At 45.1% G+C, this 17,358-nt stretch overlaps 1 protein-coding gene across 2 annotated transcripts in view; it reads right to left on the reverse strand.

The window, feature by feature from the left end:
- The window catches only part of LOC100960020 (core histone macro-H2A.2), a 33,343-nt gene that overhangs the window by 6,243 nt on the left and 9,742 nt on the right, over positions 1–17,358 (reverse strand). Inside the window, exons 2-6 of one of the 2 annotated variants that reach the window (XM_003783600.3) lie at positions 15,523–15,629; positions 13,431–13,601; positions 11,681–11,791; positions 9,796–9,895; positions 4,877–4,966 (exon numbers count right to left, since the gene is read on the reverse strand). In XM_003783600.3, the coding sequence (XP_003783648.1) occupies positions 4,877–4,966; positions 9,796–9,895; positions 11,681–11,791; positions 13,431–13,601; positions 15,523–15,629 (579 nt within the window). Of the gene's footprint in view, positions 1–4,876; positions 4,967–9,795; positions 9,896–11,680; positions 11,792–13,403; positions 13,602–15,522; positions 15,630–17,358 lie in introns of both variants that reach the window. The other variant, XM_003783599.3, reaches the window with a different exon arrangement.

Below are 17,358 nucleotides of genomic sequence, written 5' to 3' on the forward strand. Positions count from 1 at the left end.
TAGTTTTTGTAGCTTGAACCCGCCACCCGTGGTATATGGGGCTGGCGCCCTACTCTTTTGAGCCACAGGCGTTGCCCTATCGCCCTCATTCTTGAAAGATAACACAGGAATATGTAGAATTCTTGGCTGGTAGTTTTATTTCCCCTCCTCAGAGTTTTGAGGATACTTCTTTCCTTTTTCCAAACGTGTTTTGTTGCTGATGGTAAATCTGTTATCAGTTCTAACTATTGTTTCTTTTCTTTTCTTTTTTTTTTTTTTGAGACAGAGTCTCAGTTTGTTGCCCTTGGTAGAGAGCCGTGGTGTCACAGCTCACAGCAATCTCAAATTCCTGGGCGTAAGCGATTCTCTTGCCTCAGCCTCCCATGTAGCAGGGACTACAGGTGTCCGCCACAATACCCACTATTTTTAGAGTCGAGGTCTCACTCTGGCTCAGGTAGGTCTCTAACCCATGAGCTCAGGAAATCCATTGGCCTCAGCCTCCCAAGTGCTGGGATTGTGGTCATGAGCCACTGCGCTGCCAGGCCTCTAACTGTAGTTTCTTTACAAATGATCTGCCTCTCTTCTCTGGTTGCTTTGAAGGTTTCTCTTGAATTTCAAATTTCTGAAGCTTCACCATAATGTGCCAAGTTTTGAATTTATTTTCATTTACTATGCTTGATATTTTCTTTCTGCTTTTTTTTTTTTTTCCGGAGTCTTGGTTTGTTGCCCTCAATAGAGTGCCTGGAGTCATAGCTCACAGCAACCTCAAACTCTTGAACCCTGGTCTCAAGCAATCCTCTTGCCTTAGCCTCCCAAGTAGCTGGAACTACAGGTGCCTGCTATAATGCCTGGCTAGTTTTTCTATTTTGGATAGATGGGGTCTCGCTCTTGCTCAGGCTGGTCTCAAACCAGTAAGCTCAGGTAATATACCCGCCTCGGCCTCCCAGAGTACTAGGATTACAGGCATAAGCCATCCTGCCTGGCCCTTTTTTTTTTTTTTTTGACAGATTCTTACTCTGTTGCCCTGGGTAGAGTGCCATGGCGTCAAGGCTCATAGCAACCTCAAACTCTTAGGCTCAAGTGATCCTATTGCCTCAGCCCCTCAGTAGCTGGGACAAACGGGCACTTGCCACAATGCCTGGCTAGTTTTCTATTTTGGATAGAGATGGGGTCTCACTCTTGCTCAGGCTGGTCTCAAACCAGTAAGCTCAGGCAATATACCCACCTCAGCCTCCCAGAGTACTAGGATTACAGACATGAGCCACCCTGCCTGGCTCTTCTTTTTTTAATTTTTTTTTTTTTAATTTTTGAGACAAATTCTCACTCTGTTGCCCTGGGTAGAGTGCCGTGGCGTCAAGGCTCATAGCAACCTCAAACTCTTAGGCTCAAGTGATCCTCTTGCCTCAGCCCCTCAGTAACTAGGACTACAGGCACTTGCCACCACACCTGGCTAGTTTTTCTTTTCTTTTTTTTTTTCTTAGTAGAGATGGGTCTCACTCTTGCTCAGGCTGGTCTCACATTCCTGAGCTCAGGTGATCCATGGGCCTTAGTCTCCCAGAGTGCTAGGATTACAGGTGTGAGCCATTGCGTCCACTATGCTCGCTATTCTCAACCTGAGGACTCAAGTTTACCATATTGTGAAATATATTACTTGGTCTTCATCCCATTTCCTGGCACTCAGTTGCCAAAGTCCTTGGAATCTCCAGAGTGATTTTTGTATGCTAATGTTGACTGATAGTTTCCTGGTTGGGCTGGTCACTGGAAAGCTTAGAGGACTGGGGATTGGGACTTTTAACTTCTCCCCAAGCTCCAGGAAGGGAAGAGGGGCTGAAAGACAAGTTGATCACCAGAGGCCAATGGTTTAATCATTCACGCCTACGTAACGAAACCTAAGGGGACCAGGTTCAGAGAGCTTCCAGATAATAGAACGCATGGAGCTTCTTAGAGGGTGGTGTGCCCAGGTGGGGCATGGAAATTGCACCCCTTTCCCCAAACCTCACCCTATGAATCTCTTCATCCAGATGCTTTGTAATATCCTTTACAATAAGCCAGTAAACGTAAGTAAGTGTTTCCCTGAATGCTGTGAGCCACTCTGGAAAAGTAGTAAAATCCAAAAGGGGGGGCGGGTCATGGGAGCCCCAATTTGAAAGAGGTTGGTTGGAAGTTGGAAGTTTCGGAGGCCTGGACTTTTGACTGGTGTCTGGCAGTTTGGAGAATTAAGCCCCTATAACCTTTGGTGTCTGATACCATCTCCAGGTGAAGAGTGTAGGAACTGAATCGGAACGACACCCCCCCACCCCTCCCACCGCTGCTGATTGTTCAGTTGGTGAAAAGCAGAATCCCCACCCCCATTTGGGCACGGAAGTCTTCTGTGTTGATGACCACACCAAAATGTTGTTTTGGTGTGAGAGCAAAGGAAAAACATGGTTTGGGCTTTCCAAACAATGTTTCATTCTGGAAAATTCTCAGCTATGATCCTCTGTAATACTGCTTTTCTAAACCTTCTGTTTTCTGCCTTTGGAACTCTGCGTTGAACGGTGTTGGAGCCTCTCATTCCACACGGAGCAGGTGTTTTTTTTTCTCTCTCCCTCTCAGGCAGTTTGCTGAGTGCCTTCTGGCGCCCACCTCCCCAGGCCAGACGGCATCTGGCCTGGTGGTTATATAGGGGATGTGACAGACCCAGGCCTGGAGTCAGTAGGCAGTATGACTCTGGGCCTGGGTGAGGGGTCTGCCCCTTCTGCTACCCTAGGAAGACAGATTTTACACAAGTCCTGGGTGGTGGCCAGAGCTTTGGCTTCCTGTGAAGGCTGCTGAAGTCTTTTCCAGTTCCTTGCTTTGAGCAGTGATGGTGGCCAGGGTCCCCTGCAGGTGATCCAGGTGGCTCTGCAGGTTTCCAGGTCTATCTCATTGCAGCTATGGCTGTCTGTCTCTGCCATGCATATGTTTATCTGATAGTTGAGTGTGGCTCCTTACAATTTAAAAAAAGAAACTGTATCTGTCACTGCTACACACAGGGGAGTGGTATGTGCAGATTTGAAGTGTGGACTCATATTCTTTCTTGACCGGAAGCCCAATTATTTTCTAACAGTCAAATCTAATCAGGACAGTCCTCTGCTTAAATTTTCAAGAAGGTGGCTCCTCTTGGTCATAAAGGGTCAGATTCAGACCTTCTCACACAGCCTATGGACCTAGCCTCCTTGTGGCTGCTGTTTCTTTCCTTCTAGAAGCTGACCCAAGGCTCCCTGCTCCTGCTGGACCCAGTCCTCTGCTCCCACCCCCCAGGTGTTCCCTCTTCATGTTCCATTTATGTGTCCGAGGGCCGCAGTGGGTGTCATTTTTCTCTGAAGGCCTGGCTTTATGTATATATGTATGTATGTATCTATTTTTGAGACTGAGTTTCACTTTGTTGCTCTTAGTAGAATGCTGTGGCATCATAGCTCACAGCAACCTCAAACTTTTGGGCTCAAGTGATCCTCTTGCTTCACCCTTCCAAAGTTCAGACTACAGGTGCCCACCACAACACCTGCCTATTTGTAGAGACAGGGGTCTCACTGTTGCTCAGGCTGATCTTGAACTCCTGAGCTCAGGGCAATCAACCTGTCTCAGCCTTCCAGAATGTGAGAATTTCAGGTATAAGCCACCGTGCCCGACCTTGAAGCCGTGGTTTTAGCACAGCACTTGGCACTGGCTGGATGTGTGAGGAGTGAACTGATTGGGGATTCTGTGTACATCTGGGCCTGGGCCCATCTGTCAAAAAGTTGCCCCAAGAGCCTGGACAACAGGTGTTCATACAAAACTCATATTGATATATTCACAGCAGTTCTAGTCACAATAGCCAAAAGTTAAAAACAACTCAACTACCCATCACCAGTGAATGGATACATAAAATGGAATATTTATTTATTTATTTATTGAGACAGAATCTCACTCTGTTGCCCAGGCTAGAGTGCCAGAGCTCACAGCAACCTCAAACTCCCAGGTTTAGGCAGTCCTCCTGTGTCATCTGCCAAGCAGCTAGGACTACAGGTGCCCACCACATTGTCCGACTCAGTTTTTATTTTTAGTAGAAACGAGGTAGAAGGGATCTCGCTCTTGCTCGGGCTGGTCTCAAACTCCCGAGCTCAAGGGATCCTCCACCTCGGCCTCCCAGAGTGCTAGGATTACAAGTGTGAGCCACCTTACCTGGCCAATAAAATGGAATATCATTCAGCCATAAAAAGGAGTAAAGTACTCATATAAGCTACAGTATGGATGAACTTGGAAAAAACTATGTTAAGTGAAAAAAGCCAGACACAAAAGCTCATGTAATATACAAATAGGCAAATCCAGAGGGGCAGAAAGGGGTAGTGGGTAGCAGAGGCTGGGGCAGGCAGGACTGCATAATGGTAGGGAGTTTCTGTGTGAGGTGATGATAAAGTTCTGGGCTAGACAGTAACAGTGGCTGCAAGACATTGTAGGAATACTTATTGTCACTCAATTAGACATCTTAAAATTGTTTGTGGTGAATTTTATGTTAAAGTGTATTCCCCCCCCACCCCGACACCCCAGTTAACACAATGGCTCTAGACCAACGGTTCTCACCCTGTGGGTTGTGACCGCTTTGGACTGTATTAAAGGGTTATAGCATTAGGAAGCAGAAAACCACTGCTCTAGACCATTTGGGAGATCTGATGGAAATTGGCTTGAATTATCTAGATATGTTATAGTCCCCAAAGTGCATCTGAAAGGATCCCTAGAGCCTGGTCAAATTATCTGAGAGATGCCAAAATAGCTTTCTTATTTAGTTATGGTACCCTTTGTCTCAAAAACCGAATATGCCTGAGCCATGTGAGGGCAGAGGCTGTTGAGAGGAAGGTGGTGAGGCTGGGCTGGTTGTAGGGCCCAAGGCTACACTTACCTTCAGCAACTTCCAAAGGGCCTTGGGATTTGCGAAGTTCCTTTACTGTTTCTAAGAACTCTTTTCCACCAGCCTTTTCCAAGGCTTTACCTGCAAGGGAAAACAATAGGAAGCCAGTGTGATTGTTTTTTCCATGTACTTACACTGCTTGATGCAATTCTTAACACGCACACACACGTACACACACACCCCACAAACACCTGGAAAGTAGGATTCAAACTTCCCAGTTGTTATCCTGGTTTGCCAGTGGTCATGGGTGGTGGGGGCCTCTGGGCCTGTGTCCAGCAGACTTACTTTAGTAAGTTTAGCAAGCTCTTTTTTAAAAATTTGCATTTGTTTAGTATACTTTTCTAAAGGATCTTTTTAGGGCTAATAAAGCAGTCTTATGACATGAGTTCTAAAGATGATTTTTCTAAAGGAAGAGAGTCCAGTGTTAAGTTCTACAAGTCCAATACCTGTGTGGAAAGCTCTGAGGTCTGCTCCCATCTCAGGCCACCAACTTATTGTAAGTCCTTGGGGTCAAAGAACAGACAGAGGCCCAGGGCAGCCTGGCAGACTGTTTCTCTCACTTGGGTCTCACTTATTTTTTTTCTTTTTTTGAGACAGAGTCTCACTCTGTCACCCTGGATAGAGTGCCATGGCATGATAGCTCCTAACAACCTCAAACTCTTGGGCTCAAGTAATCCTCTTGCCTCAGCCTTCTAAGTAGCCAGGACTATAGGTGTTCACCACAATACCTGGCTAATTTTTCAATTTTTAGTAGAGACAGGGTCTCACTTTTGCTCAAGCTGGTCTCCAACTCCTGAGCTCAGGTGATCCAGCTGCCTTGGCCTCCCCGAGTGTTAGGATTATAGGTATGAGCCACCTTGCCGGCCTTTTCTTTTCTTCTTTTTGAGACAGAATCTCACTCTGTTGCCCAGGCTAGTGTGCCCTGTTGTTAGCCTAGCTCTCTGCAACCTCAAACTCCTGAGTTTAAGTGATCCTCCTGCCTCAGCTTCCCCAGTAGCTGGGACTACAGGCGCCTACCACCACACCCAGGTAGTTTTTCTATTTTAGTAGAGATGGGTCTCACTCTTGCTCAGGCTGGTCTTAGGTTTCTGAGCTCAAGGGATCCTCCCACCTGTGCCTCCCAGAGCCACTCCATCAGGCCTGGGCCTCAGTTTTCAATGGAAATATGCAAAGATTTGAGAGGCTAATTTCTAAGGATATTCCTGTTGGCAGATGCCCTGACTCTTTGCTGTTAGGACTATTCCCTGGTCAGCATCTCAGGGTCTTAGTTCTACAGAGGCCAAGAATAACCGCAGGAGGTGGCAGGACCCTACTAGTAAGCACCAGGGGATCCCACACTCCAAATCTCTGAAAGTAGAGCTGTCTTGGGCAGCAGATGAGCTGTTTCCCCTTGAGTGTTTTCATCTTGTAAGGAACTTACTTATGTGGATGTCTGGGGCAAGTCTCAGCTCTCTCTGTTTATTAGTCACTAATAGTCACTACTAGGAAAATTTAGAGGCTTCCCTTGGGTCTAGATGATGGAGAGTGTCCCCACTCCTCACTCAGGCGCTCAAATATATTTGGAGAGTCACATTACATTGTGCAGATCACTTAGGACAAATGTCTACTCGAGCAGTCCCTCTCTGGGGGTGGACCTGGGGAGGGGGTTTCTTCATGAATGTCCTTGGGTTTCAACGACACAGTTGAGAAATGGGGATCACAGACTATATCCAGAGTCTCAGGGGCTCCTTTCAGGCCCCCAGATTTCTAGCCACGGTCAATCTGCTGGGTCTTTGGAGAAGGCTGAGAAACTGAAGCAGGGACGGAGGTCTACGCTGCTGCTCTCTGCCTTTAGGTCAGGGCCCAGTGAGGATATGTAGAAGCAAAGCAAATCTACCCTCTTCACTAAAGATTTAAGAAAAAAGCCTGCAGAGCTGATGAGGTGCTCTCTCTCCGTGGATGCATTCCCATGAAGAAATGAAGGAATGCTGGAATGAGAACATCACTGCTTCACAACCCCCCTAATGAACAGACAGGGAAGGGGCATCAGCGGCTGCTGGCATCTCAGAAAGACAACCAGGCATGATGGGTGTGATGGTGCAAGATGCTGCTGCGCTGACCAAGGAGTCTCGTCCAAAGGTTTTGAACCTGACCCTCGGTGAACTGCTAGAGCAGCAGTTCTCAACCTGCAGGTCGTGACCCCTTTGTAACAATGAAAATATACTGTTGCATTAGGAAGGTTGAGAACCGCTGCTCTAGAGGAATGATTTTCAACTGGTGTGCTGTGCAAGGATCTTAGGTGTGCAGTGAAAACTTTTAGAGATCATAAATTATTTTCAAAAGAAGTTCAAAGCAGTAAGTATATTCTTATTTTTTTTTTGGCTGGGGCTGGGTTTGAACCCGTCACCCTCAGCATATGGGGCCAGCGCTCTACTCCTTGCGCCACAGGCACTGCCCTACTTTTTTCTTTTTTGAAACAGAGTCTCATTCTGTGCCCTGGGTAGAGTGCCATGGTATCGTCATAGTTAACAGCTACCACAAACTCTTGGTCTCAAGTGATACTCTTGCCTCAGCCTCCCAAGTAGCTGGGACTACAGGTGCTGGTGAGTTTTCTATTTTTGGTAGAGACAGGGTCTGGCTTTTGCTCAGGCTAGTCTCAAACTCCTGAGCTCAGGCAATCCACCTGCCTTGGCCTCCCAGAGTGCTAGGATTACAGGTGTGAGCCACCACACCTGACTTTTTTACTCTTTTTTTATGATCAACATAATTTATGTGTGCTTTGGAAGTTTATAGGTTCAAGTGTGTCATGAGATTAAAACAGGTTGAAAAACACTGCTCTAGATCCAACTACCAATTAATTTTATAAAAAGAAATAGTAAGAAACATATTTAATGACAACCAGGAAGATGCACTAAACAAAATCCAAACTGGGGGAAACCCTATAGGACAAGCAGCCTCATTAACAAATAAATTACAGGCGGGGCTGAGGTGGGTGAATTGCCTGAGCTCACAGGTTTGAAACCAGCCTGAGCAAGAGTGAGACCCTGTCCCTAAAAAAAAAATAGCCTAGTGTTATGGCAGACATGTGTAGTCCCAGTTACTTGGGAGGCTGAGGCAAGAGAATCGCTTAAGCCCAAGAGTCTGAGGTTGCTCTGTCTCAAAAAAAAAAAAAGAAAAGATAAGATAATCTCATTATCTAATTAATGCCTAGCTGGCCCCCACTCCCACCCCGGCACTGCGCTAGGCGCCATAGGCTCCATGTACCTATCATCTATTTAATCTTCACAGCACCCCTGAGAGGTACTGTTGTCATCCTCACCTACCATACAGAGAAGGAAATAGAGATGGGAGGCTAAGAAACCTGCCCAAGGTCACAGAGAAAGATTCAGAAAAGCTAGACCCAGACCAGACAGACGCAGAGCCTCCTCTCCTAACCGTCAGGCCACCTTTTAGCCCCTTTCTCCTCTCAAGACACCGGAGAGGTCAGTTTGAGAATCCACAGCTGGGAAATCGGCTTGAATTTTTGCTCTAACCAGTTCTCTTTCTGTCCTACCACGCTGCCATTAAAAAAAAAAAAGAAGAAAAAAAAAAGAAGAAAAAGAAAAAGAAGTATCTTTGTTGTTTTTCTGATGTAAAGCACGAACACCATAGAAATGTGTAAAGTAGGAACGTTGCCACTTGTTTTGTGAGAAGTGAGGACATCTACTCAGAGGTGCGGATGAAGGCCACTAGCAGGCGTTTCTCCCTGGTGCTGTCATATCTTCAGTCCAGCACAGCAGTGGTCTGTGAGCCAGGAGGGAAGCTTAAATGAGTCCTCCAGCCTCCCTGCATGCTACTGCCAGCTGAATGACTAGCCCCTGCCTCAGGAACACAGCCCTTTCTCTGCTCGCTTTGCCCTTTCAGTGAAGAGTTTAGGGCAGTCCCGTCTGGTCAAAGTGGATGAGATGGTGACCTTTTTTTTTGGTAGAGAAAAAGTCTCACTATGTTGCCCAGGCTGAGCCTGGGCTCCAGTGATCCTCCTATCTCAGCCTCCCAAAGTGCTGGGATTATAGGTGTGGGCCACTACACCAGACCAGAGGCAATGACTGCTAACCTACTATTATTTCCAGTGTGTTTGACAGCTACCGTCCAAGCTCCTCCACCTTCCCTAGTAACAGCTCCCCTACCACTCATGGGACAGGTGGCAAACCACTGGTAAAAGGACAATGCTCATAGCTTTACAGACAACTGCATTTTTTTTAGATGTCCATTTCTACCTTTTCTAATAGCATTGTCAAGATGTATGCTTAAAATATACATCAAGTTTTATCCAAAACATGTTGTGCTACTCAGTATAGCCCAAACTAGAAACTACCAAGATGCTATCAGTGGTAAAACAGATCAATAAATTGTGGCATAGTTGTACAGTGTAATAAACTACACAGCAAGGAAAATGAATGAACACAATCACGCTCAACAATATACATGGATTTCACAAATGATAAGTTAAACAAAAGGAGTCAGACACAGAAAAGTATATGATTTCATTTGTATAAAAGTAAAAACAGCTGAAAACCATTTATTCTGTTAAATGACAGGCTTCACCTGGAAAGGTGAAGACCCGAAGGGAGGAGGAGGAGAAGGAGGACTTCTGGGGTGCTGGTGAGGGTCTGCTTCCCGACCTAGGTGCTGGTTGTACAGCTGATGTTCTCTTTGAGATAAATTAAGCTATACACTAATGATCTGTTTTTATGTAATACTTCAATATAAGCTTCAAAAAATATATGCAGGATTAACACAAAGTTACTCTCTGGTGACGCTGTTCAATCACAAAGACAAGACTTTGACACAGGACCCCAAACAGCCAGCCAGTTGACAATGACCAACTTCACAAGAACTTGACTGAATAGTGGGCTATTCTGTGGCACTTCTACGACGTCTCAGGACCTTACCTATGTCTTCCTTGAGGTCAATTTCGGCTGTGGTTGGGTGAACAATGCCCTCCACTCTCATGGAGCCAATATGGCTGATGTCACTCTGGGTTAAGGATAGCTGCGTTAGGAAGAAAAGACAGAGAGTATGGGAACGATCAAATCGCATTGAAAATCTTCACATTTTACCTGACATCCATATGCCTCTTTAATTATTATTATTTTTCTTTAGTTATTGCTAATCTCTGTATTGTTCTATTTTTGTTTTTTTGAGATAGTCTCAAGCTGTCGCCCTGGGTAGAGCGCCATAGCATCATAGCTCACAGCAACTTCCAACTCTGAGGATCAAGCGAACCTCTTGTTTCAGTTTTCCTATTGTTAGTAGAGATGGGGTCTCGCTTGTCCTCAGGCTGGCCTCGAACTCCTGAGCTCAACTAATCCACCCGCCTTGGCCTCCCAAAGTGGTAGGATTACAGGCGTTGAGCCACCTCTCCCAGCCTATCGTTCCATTTTTAGTATATATGTGCTGCTGAAGCAAGCACTCTTCTCTTTAATTATTCATACCAAATGTCAACAGGAGGACCACTATAGAGTGACGACATCAAGTTTCGTGAGTGTTTGGTTTTCAATAGGCTCTGCAGTGGATTCGAGTTTCACTTTTTGACACTAGCAATATGCTCCAAATCTGCTTCCCCTTCCCTGAAATGGGAATGGGACTGCTCCTCTTCTCTCTTTCCCTGCAGCTTATGCCTTTGATTCCCAACCCTACTGGCCTTGTTTTAGGCCATGCATCCTCCGAGTAGCTCCCACAGGGGAACTTACTCCAGAGCAGTACAGAACATTTGGGGATGAGCTCTGAAGACCATGACCTTGAAGAGAGGATTAATGGGCTCTGGGATCCTAACCTGCCTATGTCTGGCCCCCTTACCCTCTGGGGACTTCGTTCTTGGGCTACCCTTGGGAAACGCCGCCCTGTGTGTTCGTAGCAGAGAGGAATGGAGGGCCCTTTCCTTTGTTTGCCCACAGGAGGAAGAACTTTATGTCTTTCTGGCTAAGTGAGAGAAAGCTACTGTCACAGAACCACGGAGAGCCCAGAGAAGGGGTATAAATTCCATCTCTTTGATACCCTGCTTTCATCAGTGATGAATTAGGAACCCTCCACATTGCTGTTCTTCTTAGAACATGCTCTCCCCAATTGCTCTCATGGAGGTTCACACTATTGTCAGGCTGCAAACATTCAGCTACCAGAGATATGATTAACTGACTGTTTCCTCGTTGTGTCTTATTTCAGCCCCAGTTGACTAGGAAGATAAATTGTCTGCTCGGTAAACTTTACACTTGTAGGCATGAATTATTTGCATCTCTGGCTGGGCTGCTGTTGTGTTGCTGAAGACTGTTGAAATGGATAGCCCTGTTTGTTTTCTTTCTGCAGCCTAGAAAGGCAAGCAACCTGAATTATTGGCAAATAATTCATGTCTAACACCAGGGACATTCAAGAAGCATATATTTCTATTTTCTTTCTTTGATATATTACACTGAACAGTGCTGGATAGGCCTCTGAGCAGCTATTTGAGAAAGTTAGCTATGGATTTTATTTTTGGTGGACACAGAAATAACTGGAGTGTAGGGAATTCCCAGTAAACCCGGTAGCTACAGACTGGAAAGATTCTCTATGTTTACCTTTGGCTAACCAATGCCAGCATTAACAATTTTCAGCACCAAAGGGCTGATCACTTTTACAATGCAGAAATTGCCATAGGTCTTTAGTTTAAAAACAAGTAATTCAAGACTAGAATGAAAGTCATATCAGGGGGGCAAGGGATAAAGGAGGCATCATCGCTTGTAAATCATAGGTTATAAAAGTACAATAGTGTTCACCACAGCACACTGCAGTTCTCTTTATTACCTTCTGTCCTAGAACAAGGCTCTTAGAAGACAGAATGGTGAATCCATCCCCCGGTCCATCTTCGGAGGTGGAATTTGAAGTTCCTTCTTTATCACTGTCCTTTGGTTTGGACTGTTGGTAGAAATCAGAAGGACAAATAAGAGCCAATCCAGAAAAAGCCCAATGTGACCTTATTATGCTCTTTCCACGGCTGCCACCAATTTAGATATGAAGGAAACGGTTAGGCATTATGTTCTACTGTTTAGGGATGGAGGGAAGCAAGGGACAGCAATATGAGGGAAAGAAAAAGGTACTGCAAAGTCCCAACTATGTTAAGGGGTAATCCTCGCCCAAACCTGGACACGGGTACCTTACTCTTGCTCTTTTCAATGCCTTATGATGACAAGCATCAGAGCCCAGTGGGGCTGTACAGAAGCATATCTCCTAACCCTTCCCTCCTCTCCAGGATTTCCCTGGGGCGCAGTGGCAGTGGAGGAGTAAACTCTTACGTGATTCCCCATTCCCCTACACTCTGCTTTTTTTTTAAACAGGCAGAGTCTTCCTCTATCATCCAGGCTAGAGTGCAGTGGCACAGTCACAGCTCACAGGAACCTCAAACTCCTAGGCATAAGCAATCTCCAGCCTCAGCCTCCCAGAACTACAGGTGTGCCCCAGCATACCTGGTTAATTATTAAAAAAATTTTTTAAATGAGGTCTTGCTACGTTGCCCAGGCTGGTTTCATACTCTTGGACTCAAGAGATTTTCTCACCCAGACCTCCAAAATGCTGGGATTACAGGTGTGAGCCATCCCATTCAGTCTTTTATATGATCTTTGGTGTTGTCATGGAGGTCTGTGGAATGAAAATTTCACAACCTCTAAAGCAGCTTTGTTGAGAGAACTTTCTCTGGTCATGGAAATGTCTGTCTGTGATCTTCAGTGCCCTGAGCCCTTGAAATGTGGCCAGTAAAACTGATGAACTGCATTTTTAATTTGATTTCATTTTCATTCAAGTTTAAAAAGCCACGTGTGACTAGTGGTTACTGCACTAGGCAGCATATAATGATGTTATTCCCCAAGTGGCATCTCGGAGCTAAGTTACTTAGCACTTCAGACATAGTACATCAAAACACCTGAAATTCCCCTGGCTGAACTCAGGGGACTACATGCAGAAGACTAGAGCTTGTTTAGTATGCAACATGGAGCTCTGAAGAGAAATCAAAAGCAGGTTCTAGGCTATCCTCTCTCACTGAAGATTTTGGTAGGGGGCAGTAAAAGGAATGTGAGGCCAACCGATGCTTTGAGTTTAGAAATCTCTAGAAGACCCCGTTTAGTGATGTGAACTCGAATCTCAAAGGCCCTTTATTCTTCTGCATACACGCTGTTGTCATTTTCTCCCAGATCCAAGCTGCAGAGAATCCTCAGCCCTTCAGAGGTGCCATCCGTTCATCTTTACAAAACACCGCAGAGTGGGTGGCTCACAAACCACAGAAATTCATTTCTCACGGGTCTGGAGGCAGGAAGGCCAAGTTCAAGGTTCTGGCAAGCCCCTTTTGGCCTCTTTTATAAGGGTCCTATCCCATTCCCAAGGGCTCTGTCTTCATGACCTAATCACTTTCCAAAGGCACCACACTTACCACCATCAGCTTGGTGTCAGATTTCAACTTAAGAATTTTGGGGGGGACACTCATATTTAGACCACAGCAGTGACAGTGCCTGGCTCTTGAAACGCAGCCCTGACTTACCTTTTTGGACGTCCGGGGCTTGGCCGCCTTGGATTTCTTGCCTCCCTTCTTGCCTGACGTGGCCTTCCTTCCTCTTTTCTCTAGGGGTGGGGAGAGGATAGTTTCCGATTTGCCTTTGGTCCCTCGCTTTTTGGCCAGCAGTTCAGGGTGAATTCTGGGCAGGACGCCTCCACTGGCAATGGTCACTCCTTTTAGCAGCTGAAGAGAGAGATGCATGAGCTCATACAGCAAAGAGCCTGCTGGTTCTGGATGTAATACTGTTCTAACTATTAGCAAAACAAGGTTTAAACCTGGTGTTTGCTTTCCTAAAGAAAGTGTTTAATATACAATTTAATTGGCTCTCCGCTCTTTCAATTGTGGAGCATTTCTCTGTAGGTATCAAGGCATCCTATGATGCTGTACAGAAAACAAAACAAAGCAAAGTAAAATAAAAGGGTTCTAGAAGCTGAAACCAGGGATGTTGCCCAGGGCTCTGGAATTCCAGACACAACAGAGGATAAAGAGCTTCACACATGGGGACCTGGGGAGCGAAGCTTGACAAAGTTAGTTCAAAGGTTAATGCAAATGCTAGACCCAGTTAATGACAGATCAGTGGTCTCCACGCTCTTGGATGTGCATTCCATTAGCACAGGATGTTTGACCATGCACTTCCCAATCATAAGTAACCGCCATATGCTGCTACACTAATGTGTTTCTGCATGTCCTAAAGCAGTACTACCCCAAGCGTGGTCTGTGACCATGGCTCATCCATGAACTGTTACCCATCTGTGACAAGGTAAGTACAGACATCACCAGTATGAGTCTAGAATCTTTTACAGCAAGTTGACAGAGTTATTATACATCTATTGAATGTGATTAAAAAAAAAATTGTGGTTTATAGTTTGTCCCTTGTTTTTTACATCTTTCTAGTAATTAATTTTATTACTTTGTTTTTGGAAATTATCAGTATCATAGATTGGCAATAAGAACTGAGTCTTTTTTTTTTTTTTTAAGACAGAGTCTCTCCCTTTGTCACCCTTGGTACTGTGCCGTTGTGTCATACATAGCTCACAGCAACCTCCAACTTTTGGGCTTAAGCAATTGTCTTGCCTCAGCCTCCCAAATAGCTGGGACTACAGGCACCTGCCACAAAACCTTTTTTTCTTTTTTGAGACACAGTCTTACTTTGTCACCCTGGTAGAGTGCCGTTGCATCATAGCTCACAGCAAGCTCAGACTCCTGGGCTCAAGCAATTCTGCCTCAGCCTCCAGAGTAGCTGGGACTACAGGTGCCTGCCAGAACACCTGGCTATTTTTAGAGGCAGGGTTTCACTCTTGGTCAGGCTGGTCTTGAACCTGTGAGATTAGGTGATCCACCCACCTTGGCCTCCCAGAGTGCTGGGATTATAGGTGTAAGCCACCATGCCCAGCCTTTAAGAACTGATTCTTCACCACAGTTTTGAGAAGAATGAGATTAGAAAATTACTATAAATGAAAATAAATAGAAATAAAAATTCTTATACTATGAACTGCTACCTTGCATATCCTAGGGTAGAGGAAGAATATTCACTTGACTTTGTATTCAGTTTCAAAATATAAAGAGACAGTTCTAATTAATATAAATAGGATTCTCCCACTCTCATTAGAAAAAATGGTCAACCAGGTTTGAGCAAAGAAACTGAAGAGACCAGGTCCTGTGCCTTCCTCAGCAACACACAGAATTTGTCTTTACAGAGGAGAAGAAGGTCTGGCAAGACCTAGAATATACAGAGGGTGCCAAAAAATGTATCCACATTTAAGAAAGAAAGAACTGTATTAAAATTGTAATAATATATACCAAAAACAAAAGATAAATACAAGTCATAGTGAGTCAAACAAGATTGAGTATTACAATTTTAATATAGCCTTTTTCCTTTCTCAAAATGTATATACCTTTTTTTGGTGCCCTCTGTATAATGGGATCCATTTCAAAAGGAAATTTTATTTTGAATCTGAATTGTATAGCTAGCAGAATTTGTTCTTTATGTGGTCTGAATGTTTTTGTACAAACGTGCATGGGCATTGTAGCAGGAGTGACTGGAGTGTGGCTGGCTGGGTCCACGTGACCCATTCTGGGCCCCATCCCAGTGCTTCAGACATACCTGGTTGAGCTCCTCATCATTGGCAACTGCCAGTAGGATGTGTCTTGGGGCTATTCGGGCCTTCTTGTTGTCCCTTGCGGCATTTCCGGCCAATTCTAGGATTTCCGCTGAAATCACAAGGGAGTGTTAACACACTATTACAAAATGGGGTCTGAGCTTTCAAAAGCCTTCACCTTTGTTCACATTTATTCATTTATGATTTTTATGCCTGGGTCTGAAAAGAAATCCAGAAGCTGGAAAGATTTCAGGTCATAGACAAGTAAGATATTTTAGTAAGACGATACATAATCATGTGGCAAAATTTTCCAGTAGTCCCTCAACATTAGCCCTTCTTCCTTACTATATGGGGCTCTGAGTTTCTGCTGAGCTCATCACTGCAGGAAGGGAGACATGTTTCCCAGCCTCCCTTGGTGCTAAGTGTGGTCATGTGGCCAAATTCTGGCCAATGGCAGGCAAGCAGCTATGTTGCCAATACCAGGAGGGTCTGTCTATGAAGTGGCTGTGTCCTTACCTTTCTACTGGCTGGCTGAAGACATGGGGGCTGGAATTTGAGCAGCCATCTTTGACCATGAAGGAGTTGTGGATGACAGAGCAGCAAGACAGAAGGAAACTTGAGTCTCCTTATCAATCTAGACCAGTATTTTTTCAACCTTTTTTATATCACGGCACACAATAGTTAACCTTCCTTGGCACACTTAAATTATGTTGATCAAAAAAAAAGGCAAACAAAAGAATATATTTATTATACCTTGAACTTCTTTCAAAATAATTAATGTTTTCATTTCTTTCTTTCTTTTTTTTTTTTGAGGCAGTGTCTCCCTCTGGCACCCTGAGTAGAGTGCTATGGCATCATAGCTCACAGCAATCTCAAGCTCTTGGGCTCAAGTGATCGTCTTGCCTTAGTTTTTCTATTTTTAGTAGAGATGGGGTCTCGCTCTTGGTCAGGCCGGTCTTGAACTCCTGAGCACAAGTGTGCTCCACCCTCCTCAGCTTCCCAGAGTGCTAGGATTACAGGCATGAGCCACCGCGCTCGGGAGGTAATTAATGATCTTTAAAAATGTTCACGGTACACCTGAGATCGTCTCGTAGCACACCAGTTGAAAATCACTGATCTGTACTATCTTTTCTTTTCTTTCTTTTTTCTTTTTTTTTGTAGACACAGAGTCTTACTCTATTGCTCTTGGTAGAGTGCTGTGGTGTCACAGCTCACAGCAACCTCCAATTCCTGGGCTTAGGTGATTCTCTTGCCTCGGCCTCCTGAGTAGCTAGGACTACAGGTGCCCACCCCAACACCTGGCTATTTTTTTGTTGCAGTTTGGCTGGGGCCGGGTATGAACCTGCAATCCTTGGTATATGGGGCCAGCGCCCTAGTCACTGAGCCACAGGAGCCACTTTGTACTGTCTTTTCTAAACTTCTTTGGTATGTGAGTGAAGATAAACCCTAATGTTCAAGCCACTGTCAGCAGAAGTCAATCCTGATTAGTACAGAATCCTAACATAGAAGCTGAATTTCTTTCGGTCTACAGACAGCAGGGCCATCCCTAGAGAGAAGGGTGACAGAGGTAAGGTCTGTCACCCATTGGTATTACTTTTAAAATTCCTTTTTCCCATTTGCTTGATACTTCAGGTCCCTCCTGTTCTAGAAAAAAGTGGATGGAAGAACTGATGTAAACCGTGGAAGGAAGAAGTACATGGTCTGAAAAGTGAATTCCTAACGGGGATGCCCGACACCCGAGCAGGAAGTCACCTTGGGGCCCAGGTGTCTTCCCCATTCCCCTCAGTTAAGAATGGTTTGGGCTCGGCGCCTATAGCTCAACCGGCTAAGGCGCCAGCCAC

Source organism: Otolemur garnettii, unplaced genomic scaffold, assembly GCF_000181295.1.
Source record: "Otolemur garnettii isolate 467f Iridium unplaced genomic scaffold, OtoGar3 scaffold00008, whole genome shotgun sequence".
Taxonomy (NCBI): domain Eukaryota; kingdom Metazoa; phylum Chordata; class Mammalia; order Primates; family Galagidae; genus Otolemur; species Otolemur garnettii.